Source organism: Brachyhypopomus gauderio, chromosome 19 (assembly GCF_052324685.1).
Source record: "Brachyhypopomus gauderio isolate BG-103 chromosome 19, BGAUD_0.2, whole genome shotgun sequence".
In the NCBI taxonomy this organism is placed as follows: domain Eukaryota; kingdom Metazoa; phylum Chordata; class Actinopteri; order Gymnotiformes; family Hypopomidae; genus Brachyhypopomus; species Brachyhypopomus gauderio.
The window spans coordinates 13,905,124-13,931,812 of NC_135229.1; the positions used below are offsets into that span (position 1 = coordinate 13,905,124).

A 26,689-nucleotide genomic window follows, 5' to 3' on the forward strand; every position below is an offset into this window, starting at 1 on the left:
ACAACTACACAAAAAAACCCCAAACAACCTTATTTATTTATTTAGTGTGATGTCACTTATTTAGTCAGTGCAATGTTCCACATATAAAGTCAGTGCGGATTCCACATTAAAAATGCCATTACTAGGTTATAAACCTGTTTCACATTGAGGCTTTTCTTTAGCGCTGTTACAAGATTTGCACTTTGTTACAAAAACAAAAAACAAACACAACACACACACACACATACACACACACACACACACACACACACACACACACACACACACACACACACACACACACACACACAAAACCCCAAACCTGTTAACCAATCATTCCATTTGAAATGGAATGCCTGCTGTGGAGGTTTGTCTTTCATCTGTAATACCTCTCTGTTTACCCTCTGACAAGTTCATTCACATGCATGGGAGCAGAGCGCAGAGCCTCGTGGATCTTTCCCATCAAGTTTCAAACAGTCGGCCACCGTCTCCCCTCCCAAGCAGGGCTTCACATAGGCTTTGGGAATCTGTGTAAGGTATTTACCCCCCCGCCCCCCTCCCTTTCCATCTATTCAACTGCAGTAGGCAAAGCCTGAGACTTGTTGATATCTCATAAGGCGCTTACATGAGTCACCGTTGCTCAGATGTGGCGTGTTTGCTATTTGAACAGCTGCGTTTCCACTCCGCACTTCGGTATCTGCGCTATTGTCGTGCTGCCACGCTGCTTCTCGGCCATTTCATCTCCCGACGTTCTGAAAAACTGAAAGAAACCTGAAAACTTTCAGGCCAGAAGACCAGACTCTTTTTTTTTTTTTTGTAATGTAAGCTCAGTGTAAACAGATCAAGCACTGACTGAATGAGTTCAGAGTTTTGTCCACATTGTTAGCAAAGACAATCTATTTTGCCAAAGTAATCAGTTTATTCCTCCTGCATGTGTATATGTGTAATAGATGCATCTTTCAGTATTACCTTGAAACTAATAATATAAGTAAATACAGATGGTTTCTGAAAAGAAATGCTCTTTATTAACTCCAGAAAGACAGGGTTTATGTCCCACACACTACATACGCTTCATAGGGGACTCCTCATGTAGTTAGTACCTCTGAATTTAGTTGGATGTGTCCTTTGTGAACGTGTCTCTTCAGTGGTCTGTCACATCACTCTGAATGAGCTCTTCCAGTCCACAGCCATTTACAAATGAATGGGGCACCTCGCAGGCCAAACAGAACACATCCTTTTCCTGCTCTTTCACGTCTGTGGCGGGAAGAAGAAGAAAAAAACCCAATTAGTATTTGTGCAATGTGTAAACAAACACGGGGCACATCAAATAGAGGATTCAGAGCCTTCAGAAAGCCTTGAAGGGTTGGGGCGGGAGGGTTTGGGGGGTGGATAATGGGGGGTGGGGGGTGGATAATGTCCCAAGATGACCAGCTTTGCTCGTTCACAAATTGGGGGCATTTATGAGTTAGTTTGTCTAGCTATTGGTCTACTGCTACAACAGGTAGATGTGATGACTGAGAACAGTGCAGTGTCCACAGGTAGGTGCACGAAACTCCTCCTCCATCTGCCCCCCCCCCAACACCCCCCCCCCCTGCACACGTGCTCGTCAGCGATGGCTGAGAGAGAGGCAGACCTGTCTTTCCCAGGAAGACTCTGCAAAGACACTGATAGTAAGGTTTCATAAAAATGGCAAGCTCTCATTAAAGATTAAAATAACTGGTGAGAAGTTCTGTCTTGTAATTGCATGCATCACAAAAGGAATTACAGTGTCTCATAAAGTTCAACCCTTAATAAAGTAAATATAAAAGTGTTGATGAAATGCACCCTGAAATTTATAGTGATCTTGGTCCTTAAGTATCAAGACTTTTTAAAAGACATTTGTGATGTAATCCATCACTCAAACTAAATTTCAGTGGCTATTTAAGAGATATTTAAGTTATTTAGGTTTTTAAGAGAGTAGTTTCCCCGAGGAAAACAAAGTCCTGCCATTTTTCTGAAAGGTTTTGCCAGTAATATACGCACTGGATGACATCATCTGTGTTTGGGGAGTGCTGGAGTGTTCAGTCTAGTAGTGTGTGTCTGTCAGGCCTACCAGCCAAACACACTCCGTATTCACAATGCAGTTTAATTAATGACATCACTAAATGGTCTGCTGCAATGAAGTTTGCATCCAGTTCAATATCGTAAGTGCTTTTGCACCTCCTGCTGTCTCGTCTCGGCAGCAGTGCAGGGAGGTGGAGAGATGGATTAATCAATAAAATACTTCCCCCCAAAAGAGAAACTTGGTGGAGCCGTACCCAAACCTTCAAACCCAGGGGAAAAGTCCTCACATACACTGCTGTGCCAGGTTCTGGAAGCTTCACACCGCTGCAGACGTGCAGTATAAGGCTGGTGTTAGGGGAGTGGGGCCTTTTTTTTTGTTATTTCAAAGTTAAAATGGCTTTTAGTGGAGAAATCCCCATCGGCACCAAGATTTAAATCAGGACAAGGAAATCCAGTCCTTGGCAATGACTAATCTTAAATGTTATGCTCAATACACACATTTCACCCTGTGGAACATCCTTCTCAAGAGGCCTGTGTGGCACTATTGAATAGTGGAATACATGGGAATAGTAGCCCCCCCCCCCTCCCCTCTATTTAATTTTGATGTCTAAGGTCAATCTTGTATAAACGACTGTTAAGGCCCCTTCTGTTATTTAACAGTCTAACGGTCTAATATGTTTCACCAGTAGAGGGCGCTCGGTACCATATTCACCATTAGCTGACGCTCTGACCGACAGAAGAAGTCAGCCTGTCAGTAGAGAACGCACCGAGTAGTAACCTGTTATTTTCTGTGTTGTGCAGACAAAATAAACATGTTGCACCTGTAATGAGTTGGCCCATCATTTTCAGCAGTGTAACACCTGCGACAGCCTTTCTAGAAGGCCTTTTTCTGTGATTCTGAGGAGGGCTACATAGTTCCTGCAGTGTATCTGCAGCTGTACAATTATGTATAGTTTCTACTGTAAAGAGTAAAGAGATACGATCACTAATAGCTTCACCAAGCATGTCTGAATGTCAAAAATTACTATTCCCAACTGCTTGGAGAACAGTTCTTCAAACTGGCTCAGATCAGGCTTGGCTGTGTCATGATGAAGAGCATTATTAATGTGATTAGTCTCCTCCACAGTGCAGACACACTCACTGCCTCACAGGAAAACGTGGCCCGTCAGCCGCAGGTGTTGGAGTCTAGGCTTGGGCTAAAACCCATCTTCCAGGTTGGAGTCTAGGCTTGGGCTAAAACCCATCTTCCAGGTTGGAGTCTAGGCTTGGGCTAAAACCCATCCTCCAGGTTGGAGTCTAGGCTTGGGCTTAAACCCATCCTCCAGGTTGGAGCCTAGGCTTGGGCTTAAACCCATCCTCCAGATTGGAGTCTAGGCTTGGGCTTAAACCCATCCTCCAGGTTGGAGTCTAGGCTTGGGCTTAAACCCATCCTCCAGGTTGGAGTCTAGGCTTGGGCTTAAACCCATCCTTCAGATTGGAGTCTAGGCTTGGGCTTAAACCCATCCTCCAGCACTTCCTCGTTTCTTCCTTCATCTCCTGTCTCCTCTGAAAGAGCTGACCTATAAGAGCTCAGGGCCAGGACACCATTCATATAGCAACATTCATGCCTATGGAGATCATTTTAAATCAAGGAAGGGTGAGCAGATAATGTTGGCTACAGTAAGATGTACTACTTTTAAGTAGTTTCTGTTTTTATTACTTAATTTCCAATGTATTGTGCGTCAATTTCCAATACATTGTTAAATTCACTTATTTAACACATGATGAGAAGGTACAACCTGTAATATGTGGCTCTAACAGCATTCTGATACTCATCTGTGAATCTGTAATATTTAACTTTTGTCCATATGTGAACAGTATTAATTACTCTCGCCTTGACCAGTTTTCTGCAAAACGAGGAAAAGCCAGTCAGCCAGTCATAGCTGTGTTATCATTTACTTTGCATTACTACCGATCCTGAGCAAAGTGCTCTGAAGCCCTCTGCTGGTTGACTGAGGTTGTAGAAGCATCAAGGTGTAACTGGACTGCCTGATGGTGAGTGTTCCAGGGAATAGACCCAGTCCAGTCCTGTGGCCCAGCACAGTGGAACTGGTAGCACGGAGTTGATCTGCATTCATGCCATTGACAACTGTAACAAGGTTTGTTAGTGCAGAGAATGTCACCACTATACTGTGCCTGGATCTGTAGAAGTGTAGGATCTGTTTTAAGCATCATTAGATTCTCTTTCTCATTATGACCAATATCCACATTGGCTGGTTATCTGGCAGAAATGTGCTGGCTGAGCATGAGAGCCAGTCTTCTGTGAGTCTTTTGAGAATGAAATGGTAACACGTTTGGGCTGGGGCTGGAATAAGCAAGCAGGAATATAACTTTGGTATATTCAGTCGGACAAGGGTGGAGTGCACACTACGGGTCGTGAGTGAGTCCTTGCCTCAAGTGGAGGAGTTCAAGTATCTCAGGTTCTTGTTCACGAGAGAAGGATGGAACGAGAGACTGACAGGTGGATCGGTGCTGTGGCTACAGTATTGCGGACGCTGTTAATGGACCGTTGCGGTGAAGAGAGAGCTAAGCCAAAAAGCAAAGCTCTCGATTTACTGGTCAATCTACGTTCTGACTCTGACCTATGGTCACGAGCTCTGGGTAGTGACCAAAAGAATGAGATCATGAATACAAGCGGCTGTAAAGAGTTTCTTCCGCAGGGTGTCTGGGCTCTCCCTTAGAGATAACGGAGAGACTCGGAGTAGAGTTGGGAGGAGACCCTGGGGAAGACCCAGGACACGCTGGAGAGATTATATCTGTCCTGGGAACGCCTCCGTATCTCCCCAGAAGAGCTAGAAGAGGTGGCTGGGGAGAAGGAAACCTGGGCCTCTTTGATTAGGATACTGCCCCCGCGACCCAGACCTGGACATGTGGATGACAATGGATGGAATATAACTTTGTAATTTAAACACAAAACAACAAAAAAAGAAATAGCTAGGATTAGATTTAAATCAGCACTTTCTTGTTGTTAAATTCACCGTTAAGTTAAAGTGGCACACAAATGGAAAAGACAGCTGCACCAGACTAGAATAAGCAGCTACATCAATGGCCCACAGGTGTTACCCATTTTAATTACCTGCTGATTCATCCAAGCGGTCTCTCCGCCCAGCAGATGATGCACAGCCACACCCCCATTGCCACGAAAACAAAGCATATCATCTCCTACAGTCCACTGGATGTTTTTTATGTCTGATTATTATATTTTTTTATGTCTATATGTGTATATATATATATACTACCATTCAAAAGTTTGGGGTCACCTAGACAATTTTGTGTTTTCCCTGAAATCTCATACTTTTATTTATCAAATGATAAAGTCCAGACATTGGCAAGGTAGAAATAATGGTTTTTTTTATTTGAAATAATTTTCTACTTTAAACTTTGCTTTCGTCAAAGAATGCTCCCTTAGCAACAATTACAGCATTGCAGACCTTTGGCATTCTAGCTGTTAATTTGCTGAGGTAATCTGGAGAAATTTCACCCCATGCTTCCAGAAGCCGCTCCCACAAGTTTGATTGGGTTGATGGGCACTTTTTTCGTACCATACGGTCAAGCTGCTCCCACAACAGCTCAATGGGGTTGAGATCTGGTGACTGCGCTGGCCACTCCATTACCGATAAAACACCAGCTGCCTGCTTCTTCTCTAAATAGTTTGTGCATAATTTGGAGGTGTGCTTTGGGTCATTGTCCTGTTGCAGGATGAAATTGGCTCCAATCAAGCGCTGTCCTCAGGGTATGGCATGGTGTTGCAAAATGGAGTGATAGCCTTCCTTATTCAAAATCCCTTTTACCTTGTTCAAATCTCCCACTTTACCAGCACCAAAGCAACCCCAGACCATCACATTACGTCCACCATGTTTGACAGATGGTGTCAGGCACTCTTCCAGCATCTTTTCAGTTGTTCTGCGTCTCACAAATGTTCGTCTGTGTGATCCAAACACCTCAAACTTTGATTCATCTGTCACTTTTTTCCAATCTTCCTCTGTCCAATGTCTGTTTATTAGCCAGATATGGCTTTTTCTTTGCCACTCTGCCCTGAAGGCCAGCATCCCGGAGTCGCCTCTTCACTGTAGATGTTGACACTGGCGTTTTGCGGGTACTATTTAATGAAGCTGCCAGTTGAGGACCTGTAAGGCGTCGATTTCTCAAACTGGAGACTCTAATGTACTTGTCTTCTTGCTCAGTTGTGCAGCGGGGCCTTCCACTTCTCCTTCTACTCTGGTTAGAGCCTGTCTGTGCGCTCCTCTGAAGGGAGTAGTACACACCATTGTAGAAAATCTTCAGTTTCTTGGCAATGTCTCGCATGGAATAGACTTCATTTCTCAGAACAAGAATAGACTGTTGAGTTTCAATTGAAAGTTGTTTTTTTTCTGGCCATTTTGTGAGTTTAATCCAGCCCCGTCGACAGGGGGGGACAACCGGGTCTGTTGTCCCGGGCCCCAGGGCCAGGGGGGCCCATCAAAGAGCCCAGCAATTTATTTTTTATTTAAAGTCTATAATTTTTAAATAATCTTGAAATCTTTCATTAATATAAAATAATTCTGTACTCAAAATAAGCTCAATGGCTAAAATATATATGTTTTTTTTTTACCTATCTGCATATTTTCCATTAAGTGCATACACCCCCGCCTCCCACTGGAAAATGGTTTGATCCAGCACCGACCGTAACCGGCTGGTACCCGCCCAACAGCGGGAAATACAGTGGTGGATAGTTAAAGTAAATACAGAAATCTGGAGTGCAGAAAAGAAAGGAAAAATATTTACCTAACGAATTTTAATGTTGCATTGTGTTCCACGTTTGAAAAGTGCTGGAATTTAGGCTAAAGTACTTGAAAATGTTTGAAATTGTAACTACATCGTTTCACAACAAATAGCTGTCTGACTGAACAGTTCTCGTGAAGACGTTAAGATTTGAGGGCGTTTTGAAAATAAACATCCATTAAATACTGTGATAAAAAGCGAATTATTTCCAATCATTTCGATTATATGTATAAATATTTAACTTAATTAAGTTTAACGTGCTGGAAAATATTGAAATGAACCTTGAAAGTGACGTACAAGTGCTTGAATTCCACCTTATAAAGGTGTATGAACCCTGCAAATATGACTTTGTTCATTGCGCTGAGGCGCGGCGCGCGCGAAGTTACAAAATTCGAGAGGCGCGCGATCTCGCGAATCAACAGCGCGTGAGGCCCTCGCGCACGGCGGTGCGACTGCGATTACGTAATTTTCGCGCGAACCAGAGTCAGCTGTCAGAAACAGCTTTGATGTGTGGCTATATTATATACTATATGCCATAACTCAAGGATTGTCTGCTACAGAGAAAATTCAAATGACGTGCGCGGGGGGGAAGGGGGGGGGCACATGAAACTTTCTTGTCCCGGGCCCCAGCAAGACTGTCAACGGGCCTGGTTTAATCAAACCAACAATTGTAATGCTCCAGATTCTCAACTAGCTCAAAGGAAGGTCAGTTTTATAGCTTCTCTAATCAGCAAAACTGTTTTCAGCTGTGCTAACCTACTTGCACAAGGGTTTTCAAGGGTTTTCTAAATATCCAATAGCCTTCTTACACAGTTAGCAAACACAATGTACCATTAGAACACTGGAGTGATGGTTGTTGGAAATGGGTCTCCATACATCTATGTAGATATTGCATTAAAAACCAGACGTTTACAGCTAGAATAGTCATTTACCACATTAATAATGTATAGAGTGTATTTTTGATGCATTTAATGTTAGCTAAATTGAGAAAAAAAACTGCTTTTCTTTCAAAAATAAGAACATTTCTAAGTGACCCCAAACTTTTGAACGGTAGTGTATATATACATATATGAACACTTTTTATGATCTTGGAGGGACTGAAGTGTTTGAAAGGACTTTTGAGAGAAACTAAATTAGTCTAAATTTCGTCTAAATTAAAGTATTAGAAAACAATATTTAATTTGTGGAATACCAACAGCATTGACATTGTTAAAGAAAATACAGCTTATATTAAACACTCACAGTAAAGTTACAGCTGATCCAGATCAATTGGGCTGATTTACTGTCATGCCAATTAAAGTGTTAAAAGTCTTCTGATGCATTCTGCTCTTCCAGAATCACCTGGGCGTTTTTGGTCTCTCTATCTCATTTGTATATGTACATAAATATCATTCTGTTGTACATCAAATTCACAAATATACACTACTCACAAAAAGTGTGGGATATTTGGCTTTTGGGTGAAATTTATGAAAAATGTTAAAAGTTCATGTTACAGTGATATCAAATATGCAATTTACTGACACAAAATCCAACAACAGGTGGTGAACCCCAACAAAAATGTCAATGTCTCAATAACTTGTCATGTACCCTTGGGCATCAATTACAGCTCGACAACCACTCATGCAAGTGACAAGTCAACTTATTAACATCTCACTCTTCTTGAAGGGCCCTCAGGTCATTGAGGTTCAGAGTTACGAGCCTCTACACAGTGACTCATCTGATCCTGCAGGTTTTCTATGGGATTCAGGTGTGGAGAAAGTGGAGGCCACTGTGTTTGAGGAACCCCAGTCTCCAGCAGCTGTTCCCTAATGTGGAGGCCACTGCGTTTAAGGAACCCCAGTCTCCAGCAGCTGTTCCCTAATGTGGAGATCACTGTGTTTGAGGAACCCCAGTCTCCAGCAGCTGTTCCCTAATGTGGAGGTCACTGCGTTTGAGGAACCCCAGTCTCCAGCAGCTGTTCCCTAATGTGGAGGCCACTGTGTTTGAGGAACCCCAGTCTCCAGCAGCTGTTCCCTAATGTGGAGATCACTGCGTTTGAGGAACCCCAGTCTCCAGCAGCTGTTCCCTAATGTGGAGGTCACTGTGTTTGAGGAACCCCAGTCTCCAGCAGCTGTTCCCTAATGTGGAGATCACTGCGTTTGAGGAACCCCAGTCTCCAGCAGCTGTTCCCTAATGTGGAGGTCACTGTGTTTGAGGAACCCCAGTCTCCAGCAGCTGTTCCCTAATGTGGAGATCACTGTGTTTGAGGAACCCCAGTCTCCAGCAGCTGTTCCCTAATGTGGAGATCACTGTGTTTGAGGAACCCCAGTCTCCAGCAGCTGTTCCCTAATGTGGAGGTCACTGTGTTTGAAGAACCCCAGTCTCCAGCAGCTGTTCCCTAATGATGTGACCTTGATGAGCTGGAGTATTATTGTCCATGAAGATGAAATTGGGCCTGTGTTGTTCATGCAGAGGCACAATGACTGGATTAACACCTGCCCACACTATAAGACCACCACCACCATTAAAGGTTCGTCTTGTTACATCGGTGTCTGATGCGTAGTGCTCTCCGTGACATCTCCAACATTGATGACGACCATCATTTCTGCTCAGCATGAATCGACATTCATCAGCAAACAGCACTGAGACCCACTGGTCTCTCATTCAGCATAAATGGTCCATAAATGCTCCCTCTCACCTCCCTTAAATGTACCTGGAGTTGTGTAACATTCATCATCTAGTCCGGCAGGCCACTGTTCACAATGAAGCAGTCATCAGTGTGGGATGTGGTCAAAGGACGTTAGAAGGACTGTTTAAGTACCAATTCTAATTGAACCAGGAAATGTATTGTGTGATTCATGGATCAAACACCTGTTGTGAATTTTGCTGTTGAGATCCTGGGTAGTGTCGGTGAGTGCATTTTAGGTTCATCCTGAAATTTCATCCAAAAGCCAAATATGTCTAACTTTTTGTGAGTAGTGTGTGATTTTGGGAAATGATGTCAGTCACAACCACAGGATATCTTGCTTTCATCTACTACACAAGCAAAATAATTAGAAGAGTAGTTAACATGAAGCAGCTCTTCATATTGGTTTATTCCTCTTTTTTGGTTTTATAGACAATGAACAGTTTCCCCTAAAATAGAACCATAGTGCTGAGAAACAGATGCCACAGAGAGTGTACCGGTGTGTCTTGGACCCGCAGTACACTACACATAGCATAAACATGTAGTGTGTTTCCTCCACTCCTTTTCTACTTGTAATAGTCTGCATTTGTATAAACAACATGCTAAAGTTGGCACTTACAAAATGCATAGCAAATAGCCAATACCATAAACAGTGCTTCGAATAATCTTTGAGCTATATGTGCAAAGTGCTGTTCCTTACAACTTATTTGTTGACTTATTTTGTCCTGCTAGATTAACTAGAATATCAGATATATATCAGATTATATTGTATTTTTGGGAAACAAACAATAATGTTTTAAAAAATTGTTTTGAATTATGTACATTTAAATCAATGGTGGTTTAAATTGATGTCCACTCAGTCTGTATTGTCTATCGTTTGGCATGCCTCTACACAAGATGATTGGATACAAGCACCTACAAGCACCTGGGAGATGGTCTGGCTTGCCGGTGGATGTACTGATGCCGGGTTTGGATGTGCCATTGCCACAAGACGTCATGCTGATGCTAGCTCCTACCTGAGGTGCACCACCTGTACCGAAGGGACTGTGACTACTTGGCCGGGGAACAAGAAACTTACCTACTTAACTTAATTACTGTAGAACTGTAGAACCACCCTGCGACCACGGACTTGTGCTAACGGGCCGCCCAATGGAGGATGGGTTCCCTTTTGAGTCTTGGTCCTCCCGAGGTTTCTTCCTAATCCCCACCATCATAGGGAGTTTTTCCTCACCACTGTCGCCTTTGGCTTGCTCATTAGGGATCTGGACCCATACGACTGTAAAGCTGCTTTGTGACAACATGTGTTGTGAAAAGTGCTATATAAATAAATTTGACTTTTGAATTATGTGTAAATAATGTTAATGTCACTTAATGGTAATATAGGACTTCTGCATTGCAGACAGATTTGGTGACTTTTTGAAAAGTATTTGCTCACCTTCCTTGACTCACATATGACCTTAAGTGACGTCCCATTCCTAATCTATAGGGTTCAATATGATGTTGGTCCACCTTTTGCAGCTAGAACAGCTTCAACTCTTCTGGGAAGGCTGTCCACAAGGTTTAGGAGTGTGTTTATGGGGATTTTTGACCATTCTTCCAGAAGTGCATTTGTGAGGTCACATACTGATGTTGGACGAGAAGGTCTGGCTCTCAGTCTCCGCTCTAATTAATCCCAAAGGTGTTCTATCAGGTTGAGGTCAGGACTCTGTGCAGGCCAGTCAAGTTCATCCACACCAGACTCTACCATCCATGTCTTTATGGACCTTGCTTTGTGCACTGGTGCACAGTCATGTTGGAAGAGGAAGGGGTCAGCTCTAAACTGTTCCCACAAAGTTGGGTACATGGAATTGTCCAAAATGTCTTGGTATGCTGAAGCATTCAGAGTTCCTTTCACTGGAACTAAGTGGCCAAGCCCATCTCCTGAAAAACAACCCCACACCATAATTCCCCCTGCTCCAAACGTTACAGTTGGCCCAATGCAATCATATGGTCCATCAGATGGTCAGATGGAGAAGCGTGATTCATCACTCCAGAGAACGCACCTCCACTGCTCTAGAGTCCAGTGGCGGCGTGCTTTACACATCTGATTCCGATCATTTGGATGGGTGAGCAGATACTTTTGGCAATATAGTGTAACTCGCATTACACAAACACTCTTTTAATCCAGCATAAATGGTCAGCCCCTCTCTCTAAAAATAACTAGATATGAAAACTTAGGCCTACATGGTTCCTACATGGAACCATAGTTCCTACCCCCCAAACTCACCCACACATAACTAAAATTACTTGGACCTCATTATCCAACTACGATCTAAATGTCACGTTTAATGTAACGCACAGATGAACGTTGCCCACGTAGACAACAGTGCGTGTTTGTTTACACCTAAACCGCCTAAACAGGAAGTGACGTCGTGAGACGGCAGGTTATCGGCGACGTTTCCGGAGAATCTGCTAAACCAGATTAGGACGTTTGTTAGTGGAAACCCGTTGAGAATAATCCAGCGAACCAGCGGCGGACGAGCGCTAAACCTGCCGCGGACGGTACAAGAGGTATGAAACCCAGCGAAGGATGACCAACTTGCTGTGTAGACGCTTCCATTTTCGTATTTCTGACAATGAATGTAGCGCTGAGGTATCTTGTTTGCTATGTGGACAGACTGCTAGCAGAAAGTGGCTAACTAGCGCGAGCTGCCTTCATCTCTCACAGAGGCTAGCGGAGGCTAACTGAGGCTAACTGAGGCTAACTGGGGCTAACTGGGGCTAACTGGGGCTAACTGGGGATAACTGGGGATAACTGGGGATAACTGGGGCTAACTGGGGCTAACTGAGGCTAACTGGGGCTAACTGAGGCTAACTAGCTAGTTCATTAAGTGAACAACACAGCTAGTGAGCTAGTAGCTAGGCTAACCTACTAACTTATCGGCTCGGAGGCGTTTCGTATTCGCTAGTTGTTTTGTACGAGTGTGATGTGTAGGCCAAAGGTGAGCTACGTGAGGTACACATCAGGTCATCCGCCTAGCTGACCATCACAGCTGCTCAATCTGACGTTAATACACACATGAGCCAAACGGGTCCTTGTTTAGCTGTCTAGTTTTAGTTAGCTGTTATCACAACACACAGATAGATAGACAGACATATTTACTGCATGTTGTCTACTATCGCGATGTCTTGTTGATTTCACCACTAATTGTGTCATGTCAGGATCTAGAGAATCCACAGGATCTTGGCCTTGTTGATCATAGTTCCTCTACGGTCCCTGGTCCTTGTTTGTGTGTTTCATGGTATGGTTTGCCTGCCAGCACCTTGCATTCTGCTACTGGGTGCTGGATTGTCTCAGGTTCCTTTGCAGAGTTTGCATGTCTGGTGTGAAACACATGTGCTTCTATGGACCTAGTGTTTGATCTTACACTGCCATGACAAAATTTATGAATGAATCAGTTTTTGGCTTTTAATTATACGTTTAATATACTTAATATATATTTCATATTAATAATACTTTGCTCACTGTTCGTGTACTTGAAAATATTATACTGGACGTGACTGCCCTGTCCTGTCAGTGACAGGAAAGCAACTTTTTTGTAAATTTTATAATCATAATCACAAAATATTCCAGCTGTAATAGTTGTCAGTGAACTATAAGGGCAAGAGACCCACATTCGTTCATTGACTTGAGTTAATATCACTCAGCGCTAACCACTGATGCCACTGGCTTCATCGTTTGGAACCTGGACATGTGTAAAGCTTGTTGTAATGTTGGAACTGCTATAATGATAAAACTGACTCGAGTATCTGTGGTATATTCCGTGTAGTGGTTAATGATAAAACTGACTCGAGTATCTGTGGTATATTCCGTGTAGTGGTTTATCCCGTTATGGTACCACATCTGTTCCCTTGGTGACCGCATCACCCATAAGATCGAGACACCCCATCATGTCATGCTTGCAGGGTACCCGCGGGTCCTTAAAAAGTCTTAAAATGTCTTAAATTTAGTTTTCCATATTCAAGGCCTAAAAATGTCTTAAAATGTCTGGAATTTTATGAGGGGAGGCATTAAATTATTATAAGTGTGTGTTGTTCAGTTGTTCTGGCGCGATGTGAACTTTGCCGAATCTAGCGCTAATGCAGAACATAACCGCTCCAGTGTCCTAGTGCTAGATAGTGCTAGCGTTGGAGTATACGGCCTCAACAACGTCAACAATTTTCGTTCGCCACACACACAACCCCCCCCCCCCCCGTCAACGATGTGGAACACACCTGCATCCCCGGTAATAGTATTATTTTTTCTTGTGAGAGGTATTAAAAAGGTCTTAAAATTCATTGAATTTGAGATTTTAAAATGTGCAGATACCCTGGCTTGGGTGTTTCCACATCTCGGCCTGGAAGATGGTTTTGTATTGCACTTCTCCTTTTGGCTGGTGAACAGCCATTGACTGTTGGCTCTTGGGTGGACTGCCCCCAGACAGTGGGAGGAGTCTCCTGGTCTTCTGGAAGCCTCCACCTATTCTTGTGGCTTGTTGTGCCTGCCAGGTGTCTGCTGACGGACAGGACATGCATGTTTTTGGTTTTGATCTTTCCCATTCAGCTGATGGGATCTCTTGATGACCTGCTCTACCTGAAGAAGGTTCTTGGATACTGCTGCCCTTTGTGTTTCTTCTTCATGGTCCTCATGTATGCGAGTCCTTAGATATTTGTGGACTTTCTGAAGATCTATTTCCTCTGCCCTTGTCACTTTTACTGTCGGCCAAACAACATGTCTGCAGCCCGAATGACGTTCTAGTGTCCTTGTTGTAGATCCTGGTCAGGTGTGTCAGGCGGTCAATGTCCCTTTATGTCTTGGTCTTGCAGCTTGTGATCCATGTACAGGAGATGGGTGAAGATGGTCCTCGTCCTGAAACTGGACTTGAACACACTCTAATGCAGACCTGGGCAAATTACGGCCTCTCGCGGGCCACATCCGGCCCGTTGTGCGTCCCTGTCCGGCCCGCGAGAGGCCAATCATAAATTGAACAAATATCTATGTCGTGCGTGCAATACAACTGTGACGCTTTTATTTTGAAAGCGCTACGTTTGTGTTAATTCCGTGTGGATGTACATGCTTGTGTGTGAGCTGTGCGAGAAACACTGTAGGTGATCAGCGACAAGTTAAACCTGAATTTATACTTTCGCGAGTTAACGTAGCGCGCGACTCCGCACCCCTTGCACGAACCTCCGCGAACGGCAGAACATTTACGTGACGAATTATAATTGTGAATTGTGTTCCAGAATTGAAAAGTGCTGGAATGTTGGCTAAAGTACTTGAAAATGCTTGAAATTGTAACTGTATTTCGATTCACAACAAATAGCTGACTGAACAGAGGGTATTCCAGAAAGCGGATTTAGTGACGAAACCGGGTAAGTAAACTCAGAGTTAACGAAAACTCAGGGTTTTCCGTTCCAGAAACCGAGCTTAGAGAGAGAACCTGAGTCAGCTGGGAAATATTGAAATGGACCTTGAAAGTGCCGTAGAAAGCTAGGTTTAAGCCTGGTTTATACCTGACGCGGCGCGAGCAGCGCGGGGGTCCGCGCGGCGAAAATGACGTAATCGCGGTGGCTCTGCCCGTGCGCGAGCGCCTCGCGCGCTGTCGATTCGCAAGGTCGTGCACCTCTCGAATTTTGTAACTTCGCGCGCACGCCGCGCCTCAGCCCGATGGACAAAGTCATGTTTGCAGGGTTCATACACCTTTACAAGGTGGAATTAAATTATTTCCCAGCACGTTAAACTTAAGTAAGTTAAATATTTATACATATACTCGAAATTATTCAAAATAATTTGCTTTTTTATCACATTATTTAATGGTTGTTTAAAGTTCTCTCATGTTTCGTCCTGGAATTACAAGAGGCTCGTATTTGTTAATGTAATACAAGAAAACTGTTCATTCAGATGGCTATTTGTTGTGAAACGAAGTAGTTACAATTTCAAACATTTTCAAGTATTTAGCCTAAATTCCAGCACTTTTCAAATCTGAAACAAAAAGCAACATTAAAATTGGTCAGGTAAATGTTCCTTCCATTGTTTTTGAGGGGTGTTTCTTTATACTAACACACGTCGTTTCGGACAACACTACACAGAATGTGACGCGGCAAGTATAAACGCCTCCACCGTTTGCGGAAGTTCGTGCGAGGTGGGTGGGGCCACCGTAATTACGTCATTTTCGTTTGTGTGGCCCTCTGACACAATTCAGGTTTCTCATGTGGCCTCTTGTAAAAATTAATTGCCCACCCCTGCTCTAATGGATGGTGTGACTGAGAGGTTTTAGGCCTATGCAGAGCACCAGTGGGGACACACACAGACTATATGAGTAGAGTAGAGTTTTATTGTCATTGTACATGATACAACGAAATTCTGAAAATGCTTTTATGAGTGCTTTGAGTGACACTGGAATGAATACCTTTGAGAATTGAGCTGTCACTATAAATGATCGTTAGTAAAAGGGCTGCTGTTCCTATGAAGCCATTAAAACATGCTTCAGATTCCTTTTGTGTTTCGGTTTGTTTTAATATTGTTTTAGGATCAGGAACATGGAAGGGTTAAATTCATTTGCAAGATGACATCACAGCCTTAAACCGCAAGAAAACAAACAAAAAAAGCATTAGTCATGAAATCGGTCTAAACCATGCTCACACAGTCATAATGAGGCTCCTTCAGTATGGTCAGCCCTGTAAATGGCCAAAGCTGGAAATACTATAAAGATGGAATTTGAAATGCTTTAATTTATTTTTATTTTGCATTTTTAATTTCTATATTTGTTTTGTTGGGTAGAGACCTAATTATAACTGGGTATGTTGAGTCTGAACAATGTGGCTGTGTAACGGCAGAAATATTCGGAAACGGGTCAAGAATGAGTCAGTATGAATTTTTAGATTAACTTCGACCAGTTTATAGTTCGTTTTGTGTAAGGATAAACACCTTGTAAGAATAATACAGTTTGTACTCTGGTCTCTACGGGCCATACTAAAGGCGAGACGAGGTCTTGTTTCATGGTCCTGTGGAGTAACGTTGTCATCCAGTTATGATCAGCGATGTCTTTGGTGATCACCAGACCACGACGCAGCCCTTGAGCTGCTGGGCTAAGCAGAACACATTCTCTAAAGGCCTAAGAAACGCGTAGGCTGTTTGGGAACAAGATTTTCAAGTATCCAGATTTAGCCGCACAAAGGAAGACAAAGTGGGCCTGTTTTAAAATAACCTAAAGGACTGTGCTACTTTACAGTCTCAGTGTATCGCTAGCAACGAGCTGTGTGGCTGGGTGATTTCTGCTGCATAACGTGGTCTGTAATGAGCGCACAAATCGGAGTGAATTGCCAGGCACACCTTCACACTGCCTGTTTATGTTTATAATACAGTTAGTATTGCCTTACCAGTTTGTACTGTAATCAGAGGGAGAGACGTGTCATCAAAAGCCTAATAACTTTGGGACTGCATGAGTAAGACACACAAGTGTCTTACGTTAAGCATAAAACTATAGCACGTATGATACAAACCCAGTGACTCCTAAAATGAACATTTTATAAAGTTCATTTAGACTACTAACTAGATGCCTGCGTCCTGTGGTACAAATGTAAAATGTGCCATATTTTGTTAATTGTGATTTTTCGCCGCAATCAAAATTTGTCCTCCGCATTTACCCAACAGTGCAGTTAGAACACACACACACACACACTAGTGATTACTAGGGGGCTGTGGTGCACACGTGCCCAGAGCGGTGGGCAGCCCTAGCCCGGCGCCCGGGGAGCAGTTGGGGTTAGGTGCCTTGCTCAAGGACACCTCAGTCATGGCCTCAGGTCTCGTGGGAATCGAACCCACGACCCTCCGGTCACAAGACCAGTTCCCTACCACAGGACCATGACTGGCCCAAGCCAGACAGCTCGCAGGGGGGCAGGTGTCCTGCTGCTCCGTCAGGTGCTGCTCCGTCTGCAGAGTGAATAGTGCGGTCATTCTGTGTGTTGGCGCATAGCCCGCGTCTGATCAGTGTCACACAGTGCCACCGTACCAGAGCACTGCACCGCGTGAAACGATTAGACGTTTAGCCTCGTTAGAGACGCCCCACTCGCCCCAGCGTGTTCCGTATGTTTCATAAGGTAAACCATATTAGAACACTGCTTGCCTGTGTGTGTGTGTGTGTGTGTGTGTGTGTGTGTGTGTGTGTGTGTGTGTCTGTGTCTAGAGATTGTGCACAGCCATACAACCTGCGTCATCTTGAACCAGACCTTGTTGGTTTGTCTACAGGCTCCGGGTTAACAGTTAACTGTCTGAGGTTGTCGGGATCGGACTGTGTGAAGCCATGGTTGAATATTACCAGATCTTAGGAGTTCAGAAGAGCGCGTCTCCAGATGACATCAAGAAAGCGTAAGTGCTTGATGCATTAGCACATGTATTAATTTTTTCATCCCTACCGGACTGCGTATGCACTCAGTCTGAGTTTAGCAGTACAGAGTGCTGGACTCGGTCTGGATAAGTGCGTTCCCTTGACCCAGATCCACCCGTGTGTGTTTCTCTCCTGCAGGTACAGAAAACTGGCCTTAAAGTGGCATCCTGACAAAAACCCAGACAACAAGGAAGAGGCCGAGAAGAAGTTTAAAGAAATTTCAGAGGCTTATGAAGTCCTTTCAGATGGTAGTCATTTTGAAGCATCTTCCCTAGTTTTTACTCTCGCTGAATAATAACTAGACAAGCCTAGTTGTACATCCTAGTCAAGCCTAGTCAGCGTTTTCCATGCATCAACAGGTTCTGACATCTGAGACATCTGAAAGTCCCTGAAGGAAGACAGTGTCTTACTGAACTGATGGTTCCTGCTATCTAGTTCACTAATCTGCTGAATGTAAAATATTAGTCCACTAAGTGTACTTTTGTTCTTTATATTTAAGAAATGTAGTTCCAGTAATGTGAGTAATGTCACACAGTATGAGTGCAGTTATACTGCCAGACTCTTACATCTTGCAAAACAGTGGACTAATAGCGAGATGGCGGTAGTTATTTCTTGCTATTGAAATGCTTATTTAACAAAAGAGAAATAGTATTTTGAAGTTTTTGCTTTTTTGCAGCTAACAAGCGGAGCCTTTATGATCGGTATGGCAAAGAAGGCTTATCTGCTAATGGAGGAGGTAACTGGTGTCCACCTGGATGGCGTTTGATGTGCACATAATTTCAAATTCAGTGTTATTCCTGGTCTTTATTCATCTTGTGTGCAGTACTGTCCCCGATGCACTGTCCCCTGTCCTCTGTGATTCACTCTCACTCCATTATAGGGGGACACTACCATAACGGCGACCCGTTTGCAGGATTTACATTTCGAAATCCAGATGACGTCTTCAGGGAGTTTTTTGGTGGTCAAGATCCATTTGCTGATTTCTTTGGTGAGTCTGCGTGTTTGTGCTTTTGAGTTTTTGTTTGTTTGTTTGTTTTTTTGTTTGTTGTTTTTTTGACTGTCAAAAGATTCACAGCCCTATTTGGGAGATGTAAGCTGAGCTGTTGTTCCTTTGCCTGCCTGCAGGGGGCGATCTGTTTGGCGACGACTTCTTCTTTGGTGGCGGTCGACGGCAGCAGCAGCGCGGCATGAGCCGCAGCAGAACGGGCGGCTCCTTCTTCGGGGGGTTCGGGGGCTTCCCCTCTTTCGGAGCGGGCTTCTCTAGTTTCGACTCAGGTCAGCTGACACTGGTGTCTCCAGGTGACCTCGATCCTCGTGTGTTTCAGAACAGGGCTGAGGTGACTTTTAATAATCAACATTAATAACGTTAATATTCATAATTGACATTAGGTAGGTCTTGCACGTGTTCTTTTAGATGTGAATATACATAATTGTTCATTTTATATTGTGATCTCAGTGGTTTATTTCACGCGAGACTTAATTTCGTTAAAGTTAAGTTAAAACTTTTAACTTTGCACATGCGTTTGTCTGTGGCGGTTAAGATGATTTGGGGAAATTGATCAAAAGCAAAGTGGTGTTAATTTATCATCCGGGATCATCTTGGTTCATCTACCACACCGCCAGGCTGCCGTAACGTCTGATCTCTGATCGTCTGATCTCTTATCTTCTGTCTTTCAGGCTTTGGTTCTTTTGGCCACATGGGCCACATGGGCCATATGGGACACATGGGACAGATGGGGCAAATGGGACACATGGGGCAGTTGGGGCAGTTGGGAGGCGGGGGGTTCACGTCCTTCTCCTCCAGCTCGTTCGGGGGCGCCAGCAGTGGGATGGGCAACTTCCGCTCCGTCTCCACCTCCACCAAATTCGTCAACGGCAGAAAAATCACTACAAAAAGGTACGATTGGTTAACGGCCAGAATATGCTAATCGCACGTATGCTGCCAATTAACGTGTGCTGGATGAGTGTGGTGAAAATAGTAACGTGTTTTTGTTACAGAATTGTGGAGAACGGGCAGGAACGAGTAGAGGTTGAGGAAGACGGACAGTTAAAATCTCTAACCATAAATGGTAAGGAACAGCTCCTCCGACTGGAACACAAGTAAGATTTTGGAGGCTGCTGAGCACAGATTTTGAGCTCAGAGCAAAGTTATGACTGCTCCTCCGCTGGGTCTACTTTATCCCCCTTAGCATTTTTAGATGAAAGTTCCTGTTGTCTCTGATTTTTGTTAATATATTTATGAGCCGGACTGTCAGTATTTGATGTAGGGTACGTTTGTTCCTCTTTGTTTGGGACCACGGTGTGACATTAGGATATTTCTTTCCCCCTTTTGGGGGTTTTGTTCTGTTTTTTCACCTTTTTCTTTTCTTTTCCAAATGCACTTTGCTGTGTTGGAATTTCCCCATGAATGCACATTTGCCTTTTGAATAGTGCTCTTTTGTTACAGAGGAAAATGCGTTGTGCATTTAACAAAAGCATGACTTTGCTTTGTCATCTGAATTTCAAATGTTGAATTTAAATAAGTAACCCTTGCTTTCTTTTGAAACCTGTCAATAACCCGTCTGACCGTCTGACGTTATATCTTTGTGAATGCTAGTAGAATGGTAGGACAATTGTACTCATGCAGTTATTTTTTAATATTATTTTTTTGGTATATGTTCATTGATACATGTATGCCAGCCAGTTTTGTTAAGTCTTAATGTTATCAAATAACCTAATGGTAAATGGAGGCTGATCATGTAAGTGATATAAATTAATTTTGTGTACTTTGTAAGCAAATTACAAACCAATAAATGTAAGTTTCATCCTTTTTGAGGATGTGGCAGCTTTGGCTTGTGTGTAGTGTTGCCTTCTGGGAGAGTGATTTAGACCTGGTCTTAACCCAATCATCTCACTGGCCTAGTCACTGCATGCTTGCTTGCGTCTAACCAGAGACCTTTTAAAAGAAAATATTTATAATTTGGTATTACATACTAAAGGTTTTTCCTGGACCAAACTTCACACATTTACTCTGTGGAGACAGAGATTGCTCGTGATGGTCTTTGTCTTGCCATGTTTGAAAACTATAAATGGCGTAGTTTAGCTTTCTGCATGTTGTGAAATCTTAATCTTTAAATATTAGTCTTAAAACTGAGTCTTGATATTTAACTCTTATTCTGACACCATTTGTTTCAGTAGTCTTATCTCCTTTTACACTTTACACATTGTTTATATAATTTCATAGTGTTTCACAACTAAAACAACAGAGACAGACACTATGAAAACTACTTAGAGTTTTTAAGGTAAATAGCTTGCAAATTAGACTATTTTCAGTGCACAAAATGGCCATTTAAAGGATTTTTATGAATAACTGCATCAGGTACAGAGTGCTTTAATAGCTCTGTGAAACTCTAGAAAATATGTGTCTGTGGTTTTAATTTACATGGATATAGGTTTCTGAGTTTTAATGCATGCATAGCTCAAACTAACCAGCAGCTTTGTTTATGCTGTGTGCTAATGTTTGGATCTTTTAAAGGTACGTTGTGCAATTTTATTCATCTTTTTTTGTTAGTTATTATGCATGGGTGGATCAGGTTTTGTATTTAAAGTTAAATAATAATAATACTGTCAAGGTTTTTTGGTTTTGCTTTTTTGTTTTCCTCCAAGCTTGCCCCGCCCCCTCATGACATACCACGCCCCTCTCCCTAGGAAGGGCCCTTGACTTAGGTCTAGAGGCGGAGCGAAAACTGGGCAAGGCTCTCCCTGACTCCTCCTCCAATGCCTCTCACTCTCGCTCTGCACAGAGGGAACAGGAAAGTTACACAACAGTTAAAGGTCAGATGCACTTTATTGTTTACTTGTTTGTTTTAATGTGTGTGGGACTGAATCGCAGTGTTCGCACAGAAAATGCTAATTGTTTCTGTTCTGTTTTCTGTTTCTGTTCTGCTGTTTAAACAAGTAACCGATTTAATTTGCTTAATTCAAACCACCGCCTCTAATGTGCTTCTACAACTCATTAGCAGTGGGTTATGGTTTTTTTTTCCTACAAGCTTATGTTTATCCTTGTGTGAGACGTGTTGTAATACTGAAAGGTCCATTTTTCAACAGAGCATAATGGAGTGAAAAGGAAGAGACCCACTCTGAAAGGAGACCCCAAAAAGCCCAAAGACTCGTAATGTTTCCACCGTTTCGCTCATTCTGCAGCGGTCACGTGTGCCAGTGTGATTTATTTGAACAGTGTCTAGGCAGACGTTTTGGTTAGTGTTTTTGTTTGTTTTTTCTAATGGTATAATTTGCTTTTGCAGAATTTCAGTTCACAAGCAATCACTAAAAATAATAAAATAAAAAAATGGTTCATTGCTGAAAAGGGGCCTTAGAGCGTCGGATACATTTCATTATGTTGCATATTTGTTGTTTTTCTTGTAATCATTTAGGATGGATTTCATAAGCAGTGAGCATTTGGTACTACTGTTTTTTATGAATGACATGGATTTTGGTTTGAATGCATGACATGAATGGGACCAATTCATGAATAAATTCATGAGTTGTGAAAATGTGAATGCTAAAGTTGTCCCAGTATTGGAATTCACCTCTGAAATCATAGGTGAAACTGATTTCCATGTAATGCTAATTTATGAGCTTTTTCTAGTGTATCTGTATTATTAGTAAAAGTATCTAAACACTGCTCACTGGACATTAAACATGAAACTGCAACTCTGGTCTCGTCAAATCGCTACTGGACAGAGTTTGAAACAATTTATTGTTTATATACATTTTTCTTCTTTACACTACAGCCGCTCTTGCAACATACTGTGCTTCTCAGGACAGACTGTACTCAAAGTTTGCATTTCACACTATATTTTCAGGTGCAGGTGTTAAATTGGCCTGCGGTTCCTGATTTAACGAATTGTACTTTAAAAAGCAGTATGGAAAACACATACTAAAACGTCACAGGTATAGTTTTGAGAATGAGAGCTCGGTTGCATTAGAACTGGGCCATTATGTAGAAGAACCCATCAGTGTTCCTGCAGGTTTACTGGTGAAGGGGCAGAAGTGTTTGGGCCACTAGGTTCTACTTCTTCATGGATGTGACCGTGTTGAGTAACGGCTGCCACTTGCTCCTGGTGTGGGTTCTCCGCATGTTCTCCTCGCAGCACACCGCCGGGCCGTCCTGGTCCTCAGCCTCCGAGCTGATCTCCATCTTCTGCACAATGAGCTTCAGCAGGTTGTGCTGTTTCTCCATGGACTCGGACATCGCCTTCAGCCTGAACACAGAACGGGTTCCTGCAGACTCCAGTACACTTTCTCTGAGGTTTAAATGGATTACTGTACATCATCTGAGAAACTAGAGACCCCAATAGTAACATGATAAAAAGATCATATTGAGGAACTATATTATTATTATTATTATTATTATTAACGGCAATAGTAGTAATGAACTGTGCGTAATTAAATATTACATTTTAAAAGATATTGGTCATAATGCTGCTGACTGAAGATAACCTAATATATGAACTCTCACTCTCCTGTAAGTGCAATATGACAATGGGGCAAAATGTTTTTTGAGAGAAACTGAATCTGTTGGTTGGCTCACTGTAAAAAGGTTTAGTGTTTACTGCGAAGGGTAAACCCCAGTGGGGAAGTGTTGGGCCTGGGAGCCCCAGTGGGGGAGTGTTGGGCCTGGGAGCCCCAGTGGGGGAGTGTTGGGCCTGGGGCCCCCAGTGGGCTGTGTTGGGCTGGGACGTACCTGTGTTTCTGTTTAGTCAGTTCTTGCTCCACTGGTGTTAACTGCTGGCTGGTTTGGCTCAGGCGTGTTCTTGCCTTGTTGATTTCACTCCCACAGCAGAACCATCTCTAAGTACCACACAGGAGGTGCTTATTCAAAATGCATCTGAAAGGTCATTTGGCCTTAATCAAATTCCATAATGTACTTCTTATATAAAGTGTTTTTTCCAAGTACCTTGTCCTTGAAACATGTGTTGGGAAACTCTTTCACAGAGACCTTGTCAACTCTCTTCATAAACCAGTACGGCAGCCGCTCCTCCAGATTAGTGTGAAGTTCAATCTGTAGAATTAAAGTACTGCAAAGTTACTCCAAAACCCTGCAAACCAGTCTCCCCGCACCATGTGAAACTCTCGCCTATTTAGTAAAGCTAGGTACACAATACTTAACCTGCATTCCGATTTGCTTTAAGCAAGCATTGGTCTGCACCTCTGCAATATCACCAACAGCCAAACCAATCTAAAACAAACCATAAAATGTTAAACTGTAATTTTGTAGTTATTTAACATGCATTTGAGAGACGGTAGAAGTGTGTGTTGTGAGGATTACCATCAGGTTCATGAGCAGAATTGGCACGAGCAGGACGAACCAAACGAAGACACCGTACGTCAGCACAGGGAAGGGAAGGTGTTCGGCCCTGTAAGGCTTCAGGAAGTTGTCCTGGTAGTTGATCTCACCCACCATCATCACAAACGTTTGCATCACAGAGAGGAACACCCTATCAAAATGTCTCTGGAGATGAAAAATTACACAGTACTTGTACACAATTCTGTATGTATTTTGGTAAGAACATTCATTTTGTGCTCTGAAGGTAACATCTTCTCCGGTGTGCACAAACCTCTTCGATCAGTAGAGAGTGGAAGGCCAAGGCGAACGCCAATATCAGATAGACGAATATCACGATGATGCTGAGAAGTGTCCTGCAAATCTCGCGAAACATCACCACGTATATGCCAAACCTCTGAAACCTGCACCAAGGAAGGAGACAATCCTCCCAACATATACAAATGTTCTTCAGTTAATCCACAACTACTGACTAAACAAACGAAGCGTTGATGGGCAGTGACAGAATGAGAGTGCTGGACCGGTTCCCCACCGTTGCAGGTAGAGGAGAAGGTTGATCCAGGTGGACAGGGCCGCTAGGGTCCCCGCCTGCCAGTGCCAGGTGCTCTTCACGTCCAGCAAGAGGGGAATGACGAACAGCAGGGAGGAGACGGCAGCCGCCCAGTCCATCAAGTTGGACATGTCCTGCAGGTACTTCAGACGCTGCCGTGAGGCAGAACGCAGGAGTCATTGCAACCGTGAGATTCATCTGCTGCTACACCTTTCATGTGCCTTTGTGGCATGATGTGTGAGCGGTTTCATGCGCAGTGGTGCTAGTGTGCAGGGGAGAACGTTTGGAGATGATCTCATACTCTTACCTGATTACACATTTGCACGATTTCTTTGCTGACGGCGTACATGTTCATCGTGAAGACCAGAAACATGCAGGTGGTGATGGTGTAACATTGCTGTGGAAACAGCGCAGGTAAAGGCTATGTGACTGCAACTGGCCTTTTGTTTAATCGAGACTGGTGATATTGGTTTCTGTTTCCCACATAGTCAGAAGTTATGCCAAGATGCCACTACTTATGTGTGCTTAATTATGAAGCTTCTAGAAGTGCTGGTGCTCACGAGTCAAAATTGTTATAAAAGGAGAAGCAATGTGCTCAATAAGATCATATTCTCATCAGCTGTTCAGCCATTACGTGTATCCTTATCAGACACTTGGGATCCATCTGTGGTCCAGCTTAAATAAATAATATCTTATCTGCAGTGCTGTGGTCAGAAACTGTTCCAGATATGAATGGAGGAGACAGTGGCAGACAAATTCTGCACACCAACATATGACCTGCAGTCTGTAACGGTAAAGTTATAAAATTACAGACAGGTGCAGCTAATAATGTGCCTAACAAATTGACTGAATAAATAAAATGCAATATTACGTATTGAGTTGATGTGCGATACCTTGCCGAGGGACGTGGTGACCATGTTGACTGTCGTCGCGTTCTTCTCCAGTCTCCGTTCTGGCCTCAAGTTCACGATCAAATACGTGAGAGGAAAGACCCCGAGTGCGTAGACCGTCATGTTGAGCAGGTGGGCTTTCACACCGTACGCTTTCCTGCACCACCAGGATTTAGATTTTACACTTCGTTTGGATTGGTGATAAACTACAGTAGTTCATTAACACTCACCATTTCATTTCCAGGTATTTCTTGCACACTGGGTGGGTGAGCAGTTCAATGCGGTTAAACTCCACCATAGCCTACAAGAGAGAAGTGAACAGTTCTCACGCTGTCTGCAGCTCATATTGTAGTAAAGACTTCCTCTACTAACGTTGAGGGCAGCCAGGGGTTTGTAGTTCTCGTGTTTCTCCAGATTCTCAGACTTCTTAACATAGTGTTCCGGCTGCTGGAGCCACTGAAAGCGATACTCTATCTGTGAATTAAACCAAGGGACAATGTGAAACGTAAACAAGGTTGCATGATTTGGCAAGAGTCCCACAAATATGGCACATATGCCTTAGTGGTGAAATAAAACCCACATAGTAACGGCAGGAGTTCAAATCTTCCTCCGACTCCTTGATGCAGGTGTCTAAGAGATGCTAAAAAAGGAAAAAAAAACGGTGAAGTTGTGCTCTTAGTTCTGATAGTGGCTTGAGCAGTGACAGGTTATAATGGTTATGACAGGTTATAACGGTTATAACAGGTTATAATGGTTATGACGGGTTATAACGGTTATGACAGGTTATAACGGTTATAATAATAATAATAATAATAATAATAATAATACATTGGATTTATAATGCACTTTCCATTTATAGTAAATCCCAAAGTGCTTACAGTATAAAACATTAATTAAAAGATAGTAATCAAAGAAAAAAAATAATAATTCTAATAAAATATAATACTTTATTGACCATATGTCCTCCTAAAAAGATGTGTCTTTAGTCCCTTTTTAAAAGAATCAGTTGTCTGAGGTTATGACAGGTTATGA

At 43.0% G+C, this 26,689-nt stretch overlaps 2 protein-coding genes and 1 long non-coding RNA gene across 6 annotated transcripts in view; 1 reads left to right on the top strand and 2 right to left on the bottom strand.

Moving 5' to 3' along the window:
- Nucleotides 1-617: 617 nt before the first annotated feature.
- LOC143482820 (uncharacterized) lies at nucleotides 618-11,749 on the bottom strand. Its single transcript, XR_013122300.1, has 3 exons — nucleotides 10,923-11,749; nucleotides 1,080-1,233; nucleotides 618-739 (listed from the first exon to the last, which is right to left on the bottom strand). It is a non-coding gene; the product is annotated as an uncharacterized LOC143482820 (long non-coding RNA).
- A 136-nt stretch (nucleotides 11,750-11,885) lies between these two features.
- Nucleotides 11,886-22,584, top strand: dnajb6a (DnaJ heat shock protein family (Hsp40) member B6a). Of its 2 annotated transcripts, XM_076981363.1 has the most exons (10): nucleotides 11,886-12,037; nucleotides 17,754-17,873; nucleotides 18,031-18,140; nucleotides 18,569-18,628; nucleotides 18,773-18,880; nucleotides 19,018-19,167; nucleotides 19,570-19,789; nucleotides 19,891-19,961; nucleotides 21,580-21,705; nucleotides 21,979-22,584. In XM_076981363.1, the coding sequence occupies exons 2-10, from the start codon at nucleotides 17,809-17,811 to the stop codon at nucleotides 22,044-22,046; spliced, it is 978 nt and encodes a 325-aa protein (XP_076837478.1). In that variant the 5' UTR covers nucleotides 11,886-12,037; nucleotides 17,754-17,808; the 3' UTR covers nucleotides 22,047-22,584. The 2 variants fall into 2 exon arrangements, with proteins under 2 accessions (XP_076837478.1, XP_076837479.1); XM_076981364.1 differs by lacking the exons at nucleotides 21,580-21,705; nucleotides 21,979-22,584 and having other exon boundaries at nucleotides 19,891-20,716.
- Nucleotides 22,585-22,609: 25 nt separating this feature from the next.
- The window catches only part of trpa1a (transient receptor potential cation channel, subfamily A, member 1a), a 10,428-nt gene continuing 6,348 nt past the window's right edge, over nucleotides 22,610-26,689 (bottom strand). For 2 of the 3 annotated variants that reach the window (XM_076981362.1, XM_076981361.1), the window contains 12 exons: nucleotides 26,238-26,297; nucleotides 26,030-26,131; nucleotides 25,888-25,958; nucleotides 25,661-25,814; nucleotides 25,075-25,164; nucleotides 24,750-24,919; nucleotides 24,492-24,621; nucleotides 24,203-24,385; nucleotides 24,044-24,112; nucleotides 23,831-23,935; nucleotides 23,618-23,724; nucleotides 22,610-23,135 (listed from right to left, as the gene is read on the bottom strand). In XM_076981362.1, coding sequence (XP_076837477.1) covers nucleotides 22,943-23,135; nucleotides 23,618-23,724; nucleotides 23,831-23,935; nucleotides 24,044-24,112; nucleotides 24,203-24,385; nucleotides 24,492-24,621; nucleotides 24,750-24,919; nucleotides 25,075-25,164; nucleotides 25,661-25,814; nucleotides 25,888-25,958; nucleotides 26,030-26,131; nucleotides 26,238-26,297 — 1,434 coding nt within the window. In that variant the 3' untranslated portion in view covers nucleotides 22,610-22,942. Of the gene's footprint in view, nucleotides 23,136-23,617; nucleotides 23,725-23,830; nucleotides 23,936-24,043; nucleotides 24,113-24,202; nucleotides 24,386-24,491; nucleotides 24,622-24,749; nucleotides 24,920-25,074; nucleotides 25,165-25,660; nucleotides 25,815-25,887; nucleotides 25,959-26,029; nucleotides 26,132-26,237; nucleotides 26,298-26,689 lie in introns of those variants that run through there. The other variant, XR_013122299.1, reaches the window with a different exon arrangement.

Excerpts from the sequence above, each read along its gene's own strand:
- dnajb6a (XM_076981363.1), top strand. The coding sequence starts at position 17,809 with ATGGTTGAATATTACCAGATCTTAGGAGTTCAGAAGAGCGCGTCTCCA. Across the intron at positions 19,168-19,569 it reads CTTCTCTAGTTTCGACTCAG|GCTTTGGTTCTTTTGGCCAC; the intron begins GTCAGCTGACAC and ends TCTGTCTTTCAG. Across the intron at positions 19,962-21,579 it reads AAAATCTCTAACCATAAATG|GAAGGGCCCTTGACTTAGGT; the intron begins GTAAGGAACAGC and ends CCCTCTCCCTAG.